The 7666-nt window shown below is 39.4% G+C and overlaps 1 protein-coding gene and 1 non-coding gene across 4 annotated transcripts; both read right to left on the bottom strand.

Moving 5' to 3' along the window:
• Window positions 1-117: 117 nt before the first annotated feature.
• trnaa-cgc (transfer RNA alanine (anticodon CGC)) lies at window positions 118-189 on the bottom strand. The gene has a single exon. It is a non-coding gene; the product is annotated as a tRNA-Ala (tRNA).
• Window positions 190-1172: 983 nt separating this feature from the next.
• On the bottom strand, window positions 1173-6789 carry LOC146305628 (uncharacterized). 3 transcript variants are annotated; one of them, XM_084711708.1, is made up of 4 exons: window positions 6618-6789; window positions 5637-5779; window positions 4879-4953; window positions 1173-2221 (listed from the first exon to the last, which is right to left on the bottom strand). In XM_084711708.1, the coding sequence occupies exon 4, from the start codon at window positions 2217-2219 to the stop codon at window positions 1581-1583; it is 639 nt and encodes a 212-aa protein (XP_084567834.1). In that variant the 5' UTR covers window positions 2220-2221; window positions 4879-4953; window positions 5637-5779; window positions 6618-6789; the 3' UTR covers window positions 1173-1580. The 3 variants fall into 3 exon arrangements, with proteins under 3 accessions (XP_084567834.1, XP_084567833.1, XP_084567835.1); XM_084711707.1 differs by having other exon boundaries at window positions 4879-4950; XM_084711709.1 differs by lacking the exon at window positions 4879-4953 and having other exon boundaries at window positions 6618-6788.
• Window positions 6790-7666: the final 877 nt, after the last annotated feature.

The raw sequence follows: 7666 nt of genomic DNA, 5'->3' as shown, positions 1-7666 counted from the left end.
TGTGTTCATTTCGTATCGATTTCACGTTAATAACACAGCTTTCACTCGTTTACTCTTCCGTTTATTTCTTGTGAAATACTTTTTACTCAGAGGGAAGAAAAAGTAGTCGAAAATACTTGGAGATGCCGGGGATTGAACCCGGGACCTCATACATGCGAAGCATGCGCTCTACCACTGAGCTACATCCCCATTGGCTGAAATTATGACGACTAAGCTATTTATACTATGTAGGTCATGTGTTGAGTAGTGTATTGTGTATCTCGACAAAACACTAATGTGTAATTGTTACATTGTATGTTTTCTGTGACAGTACACAACGCCTCACAGCTATTTATGAAGCCTTTCAATACATTCATTAACAAGGAAGTAAGTTATGTTGAATATTTACATGTATGTGAAAAGTTTTGAGTGTATAGTAACCTTGCTGTTGTTGTTTGTTTTTTTTTCATGTATCACCATTGTGTACTTACAGAGCAACAATATGTAGAACTACATGTTTTGCAGGACATTGAATCTAATTATTACTACTGAACTTTAAAAGGCAACAGCTTATTTTTACACATTAGGCCACAATATAACTAACAAGTAAGGGATAATGTACAGTGGGGAGGCCATTATTGCAAAATAAACCCTGCCAGGGTGATTTTTTGCAATAGTTACTTGCTCACTGTACTGTATCCTGCTTGTTACATGGTTATCTACCAAATAAAAGCAATGATTTGACACAATTAAATAATTTTAAAAAGATTTTAGTGATTTAACAATGATTTTATTTCTCCTCCAGAGTCTATGATCAGAACTATGTTTATATCAATGGTCTGTTCTTCATAGCAACGGTCTGTTATACAGAAATAACAAACCTCACAGTTGTAATTGAGAATCAAGTATTTAACAAAGCTACATAATGAATTGAATCAGAAGTCACTTAATGGAAGATTTGACCCCTACCCTCAATAATATTATTTAAATTATGGCAGGCAGCCATGTTGACATGTACAATTAAGATGTTGTATTTTTTTTTTTTTATTTAAAATGACATTGACTATTTGTAAATGCCACACACTTCTTAGTTTATGCAGGTGCTTTTTTTGGGAAGAAGCCTGCATGTTTTGCCATTCCTAGTTTAACAAACTAATTGTTCCAGTTCTAAATATGACACCAAGAACAATACAAACAGTAAAAACTAGTTTTTAATTTTCATGTGACTTAAAAAACACATTTAAAATAGTAAAAACAAACATATGCCACAATCCACAATATACAGCATGCAATAGGCAGATACAATATCACAAAGTTTGATTTCTTAATTGCCTGAGCAGGTTTTACATTAGAAAAGGTAAACTCTTATACAAACATTCAAAATCTAATACAGTGTGCTCCTGCATATTTATAACAGCTCCATTCATTAATAACCTTTTAATCCTGATGCCAGTATTTTTAGACTATGTGACTAGTTTTAGGTTTTTTCTTGGCTTTGTGCAACAGCATTTAGACCTTCGTGTTGGGAAATAAAATGCATAGAAAATATCAGCTCATTTTTGAAGCCTCTCTTGTATCTCATGTTTCTTTTTACTCTGTTCTCACAGTGCAGTCACAACACCGTCCTTGCCCTCGCCTCCTGCAGACCAGGTGGCACTTCCAGAGAACTGCTTCAGATCTATCAACAATCCAGCCCCTCCACTTGCTTCATCTTTGCCTTCCCCATCACCCACTTTCTCCTCCTTTTCCTCCCCTTTCTCCCCCGTCTCTCCTTCTGAGTGACTGGTCAGCCTGGCTTCCTCCCCTGCCTCTGAACTCCCTACACTTGAGTTACCATCTGTGTCAGTGTCATCTCCCTTTCCCTTTGTCCTACCACACAGCTCCACATTTTCCTCCTCCTCCTCCTCATTCTCTCCCTCAGTGTCACTCCCCTGGCCACTACCTTCCTCCACCTGTCCCTCCTCATCTTGGACTTCTTGCATTTCCTCTCCTTCCTCATCAGTATCACCGCGTGGCCACAGCCGGACTCCGAGACGCGTCTCCAGAGCTAATGCTGCACCTCTCACCTGGTCCCTGACCCCTCCTTCCTTATACACTACGTTCCGGATGGTATATTCCCCATTGGCCTCCTTGTTCAACTTCTTGTACAAGAAGATCAGCAATGCAATTAAAGCTATCAGGAAGAAGAAAAGGATCAGCACTTTCTGAGTGGAAGGTGTCATACCCCCAGAGTCAGCCATGCCTGAAGGGAAGAGAGAGAAAATTTGAATTAGCTGAGTTAGCATGGTCACACATGGGATTTTATTCATTTCTATGAAGGTTAAAGTGTGTTTAGTGGCACTGTATATAGTATGACATTTTGGGAAACATGCTTATTCACTTTCTTACTATTCATGCCATGTTTGTATGATAATATGTGAGCTACCCAGAGTAGCCTGCTAGCTTAGGTCAACTTAAAGACTGGATTCAAAGAGAAACAGCTAGCCTTGTTCCAGTCCAACATATGACCTCGTAAAACAGCATACTGACATTTATACACTTCAGTGTTTGTATGAGTGAAATAATAAAAAAGATATAATGTGTCATTTAGTGAGCTTTACAGGTGTCGGTACCTTTAAACAGAGCCAGGCTAGCTGTTTCCCCCTTTTTCCTTAGCTTATAAACTAAGCTAAGCTAGCTGACTTTAAATTTATTTAGCCTACCAAGAGTGGTATCAATTTTCTCATCTAACTCTTCTTGTAGCAAATAGTATTTTTTTTCCCAAAAAATATTTATATGGTCATGATGCAGATTACGACACCACACCTCACCCTCCATTTCCAAGTGTATAGGAGAAACTACAGTGACCATGAAACTTGTGCAAAAAGCAGTCGGCCTATTTAGAGCCAGTGTTTGGTTTGTCTATTCTGGACTACTGTAGAAACATGGCGGTGCGACAATATTATGAATATTATATTCAATTTCTGCCATATAACTTTATATTTACTGCACAGACATGAAAGTTGTATCAATCTTTTCATCTAACTCTTAGCAAGAAATTTAGCAAGATATTTTCCTAACGGTTCTTTCCTTTCAGTGTTGCCAGATTGGCTTTATGTTTTCCACCCCAATAATAAACAATACAAGTTCATAAACAATATAACAGTAACAGTATTGAGGTTCAGCACAGTTTTTTTTTAAATATGGCATAACAATACAACAATTCGAGTGTTCACAAGTGCGCTAGGAAGCTAAGTCATGCAGTCCAAATCTATTCCATGTCTGCCCTAAAAATTAATCTAAAAATGAGGGATAGCTCAAATAAGAAATATAAAGATTATAAAGGTTTTATCTAGCTGAGCAACAAATTGTGACAATATGCCAACTTAAAGTGTACCACAGTATGCACACGAAGGGAAGGAAAGAGAAGAAGTCAAACAAATAATAATGTTTTAATGTCTCTATCTAATCTCCAAACCACTGCTGGACTCTCGTCCCACTATCCCTCCCCTGGCCCTGATACCATCTGACCTGCTACAGACCATTTCCCCCACACTCAGCCCTGCAGTCACACACGTCACCACCTCCTCATTTAGAATGGGTGTGGTTGTTGCTGCATTTAAGCTATGCTCAAAAACCCCACACTCAACCTAGCCCAGGTTGAAAGCTACAGACTGGTTTCACTCCTCCTCTTCCTTTCTAAAAAACTTGAGTGCACGGTCTTTAATCAAGTATCTGCGTTTCTCTCCAAGAGCAAAACAGAATCACTGTGTTCAGCTAGAGCTGCTGGTCAGTCTTCATCTCTACTGCTGTTGGATCTGTCAGCTGCATTTGACACAGTTAACCACCAAACCCTCCTCACCACACTCCCTGTGCTTGGTATTTTCAGGTTCAGCCCTCTGCTGGTTCATGTCCTATCTCTCAGGGAGATATTTTGGACTATCTCTGAGAGGGGAAGTTTCAAAACCACACAGTTTATCTACAGGGGTTCCTCAAGAGTCAGTGCTCGGCCCTCTTCTCCTCTCTCACTTGGTGCAATAATCCACTCCCCATGGTTTCTCATACCCTTGCTATGCCGACGATAACCAGCTCTCCTGTCATTCCCACTTGAAGACCATACAGTCTTTGATCAGATCTAATCCTGCTTAGCTGATACCTCAACATGGATGAAAGAATGCCACCTTCAACTGAATCTCTCCAAGACTGAGCTCCTTGTCATCCCAGCCAGTCCAGCCAGAGCCACCCCGCTCACACCTACAAGGTCTGCCCGAAACTTGGATGTCATGATTGATGACCAACTAACTTTCAGGATCCACGTAGCCTCGATTACTCAGTTGTGTCGTTTTTCCCTGTACAACATTAGGAAGATCTATCGTAACTTGCGACTCCTTACTGGCAGGCCTCCCTGCATGCACGTTCAAACCTCTGCAGATGATCTGGAACACGGCAGCACATCTGGTTTTCAATCAGCCAAAAACAGCACATATCATTCCGCTGTCTGGATCGCTCCACTGGGTCCCAGTCGCTGCCCGCATTAAATTCAAAACCCAGACACTTGCCTACAAAACAGCAACTAAAACTGCCCCCACCTACCTGAACTCCCTCATGCGAGTCTACACTCCCTCCCACTCACTGTGCAAAAGCAAGACACCTGATTCAAATACCACAACAGGGGCCAAAGGTGCTAGCTAGACTCCTCCAGTTATTGGCTCCCCGATGGTGGAATGAGCTACCAAACCATGTTCAATTGTCAGATGCAGCTCTTTCGTGAACACCTCTACACTTGATTGGCTGCGCAAAACATATATATGCATTGGATTTTTTTTTTAATGCTTCTTATACACTCTGTGCACATTGCCACCAGCACTGCCTGTAGGCATCTCGTCCTGCCAGACTTAATCTCTACTTCATGGCACTTACTTATGTTGTTCTCTTCTGACTAGATCCTTGCTTCAGATCCTCTCAGATGTACGTCACTTTGGATAAAAGTGTCTGCTAAATGAAATTGTAAAGATTGTAAGAGTGTAGTGTTGCAAGCATGGAGGTTTTTGTTATAATTAAAATACAGATTTAAATACATAGATACACAGCTTTTGCGAGTTTATAGTGTAAGCTACAGGTGGGTGGTAATGATGGTAACCCATATTTCCTCTCGGCAGAATGAATAAAAATTACGTCATATCAAAGTTGTGCTGAGTGACTGGATGTGTTTGCATAATTAAGGAATACAAATTATGAATACATATATACCGTCACTTTCACTTTCACTTTTACCGTCAAAAAAGTGATAAAGCATGTTTCTCAAAGTGTACTGTCCTTTAAAAGAGTAAACCTTTGGATTTGAAATGCATTTTTTATGATTTGTCGTTGTACATATTTGGGTGCCACATGGGTGTGGTTTGTCAAAATAATGCCTTGTGTGCAAGAAACATTCAAAAATGCCAGCAAATGTATTTCACACATTCTTCTGCAGTTTACATGTTTTTTGTTGTGCTATCAAAGTTTCACTTGAGGCAACCTAAAACAGGTTGACACAGATGCTCAACATTATGCAGGCTGTTTGAACCAGGTCTCAATCCACTGCTGTTCTTTTCCTAGAGCACCAGAAATCCTCTCTGTGTTATCAAACTGTAAATCCCACAATACTGAGGCAGATTAGATTTAGAAATGTACTTTACCTCCTTTCAAAATTCCCTGTTGAGTAGAACAATCCCACTGGCTTGGTGTCACAGATTCAGGCAGAGTTTTGCAGTCAAAACTTTCAAAGCAGTCGTGAAGTTTTCACCAGAAGAGGATCCATTGGTAAATTTATATTCAGGATCTAGAAAAAAGACAATTAGAAAACTAAATGACAGTGCATGGTGCCTCCAGCTACAACAGAGTACAAGAATACACAAAAAAGTATTCTGGTATTTTAGGTTTGACTCACTCAAAATTAAGAAGATTATCAATAAATGCCAGTATTTCTGTTCAGAAAAGCCACTCCAATGTGATATTTTATATTTCTGCACTGGCATCCAAGCCTGACACAATTATAATACAAAAGTTACTATGCGCTATACTGGCTGAAAGGCAACCACAGGCTCATAATTGCATTAAGCGTACGTACTCTGGAGATACAACAGGAAGCCCGTATTGCCTTTATCTTGTGTGACTGTAAACTGTCTGTACTGAAGTGACAGGAAGCTAGCAGACCGCTCGCAGTGCTGCTGGTTTCCTGTCAAAATGACAATTGAGTAGCATCAGTCAGCCTGTCATAGGAAGAAACTTTTTTAGTCAGACTAAGATCTGACATTAAGTACTACATAATGTCAAATAAAACGTGCACTTAAGGTGCACTTAAAGCTGAAATGCACGAGGATAAGTGGCCTGCACTGTGAAAATGAACTATTTGTTTCAACTTAAAAAAGTTAGTGTCTGGGCTGCATTAAAATTTAAAGTTGACTGAATTTGATGAGAAAAATCAGGGTATTTTTTGTAATAATTCAATACAAATAAACTTTTCTACTAAAATAAACAATATTAATTCAGTTGTACTTGAGAAAACATACAGAAGAGCGTAAAAGAGGCGCTTACATTGTGAGTCAGAAACGATAAAAATGTGTCGAGCAAAAGAAACGATTCCAGATATTGAAAAGGGAAGGAAAGAAAACACTTACCAAAGTTGTGAGCTGAAGATAAATTAGAGGATAGTGTTTTCGGCTGGTGCGAAGAGACTGACTTGTTTGACATTTAGGGTACTTCTGAAAAGTGCAAAAGCGAAGTGAGAGAGGGGCTGATGCATGAAATGTGGTGAAGAAGGCTGGGGCAGGCGGAGGCTGAAGGGGGTGAGAGCAGAGATTAAAGGCAGAATCGAGGAAGGTGTGGTGAAAAGCACAGATAAGAACATGTGCAATGTATTTATGGAAAGAGGAAGATGTATTTATTTGAATTTTTCCCCCCTGAAAAGTTGGCTCATATCACTGTGAGCGTGCAGCACAGGTGCAGATTACATTATGCAGCATGAGCATATTTTAAGAACATATATATATATACTTTTTACTGAAGAGAACTCGCCGACTGGAAATGTACATGATAGTATATTTATTTCTGTGAGACATTTCAACCCTATGAAGTCATAGTTTTACTTAAAGCGGAAATTTTACATTCAACCAGAAAAAGGAGTGTACAAGGTTTACACGAGCTCTGAGACAACCCAAGAACTAAAACACTATCTAGATTGTTCTTTGATTTAGGCAAAAATATTAAGGTTATTATTATACACTACAGTTGTAAGATTTAAGCGCACATAAAGTTCAAAAGATGCACCAAGCTTCACAAGACGCCCACATCCTGTTTTCACTTCGATGGCCAGGCAGTCACAGCCCCTACGCTCAACTAAGACGACTGTACCAAATCTGTTCAGTCATTTTACACTGCAGGTGACTGTGTGGTGTACAATTACAAAATGTTGTAATTTACAGATGGAGAATAACCAGTGTGAACGTTTTATGAAGTATTTCACACCTTCACACAATCAAAATGCCAGAAATAACTTTCTTTGCTTCCTTCCTCTAAGAGGGAAGGAAGTCTGTTCTTTTGTGACTTTTGACTTAAAAATTTGAGGGTTTTTGTTGTTTACATACCTTGTCATGAACATGGAAATTAGCTATGGAGACCAAATTAGTTTTTGCACTGTGCTGTAAACATATTCATTTCTGCTGTAATG

Source organism: Lutjanus erythropterus, chromosome 23 (genome assembly GCF_056507025.1).
Source record: "Lutjanus erythropterus isolate fLutEry1 chromosome 23, fLutEry1.hap2, whole genome shotgun sequence".
Taxonomy (NCBI): Eukaryota; Metazoa; Chordata; class Actinopteri; order Lutjaniformes; family Lutjanidae; genus Lutjanus; species Lutjanus erythropterus.
Note: the sequence above shows the minus strand (reverse complement) of the source record. Positions and strands in the feature narration are given on the sequence as shown.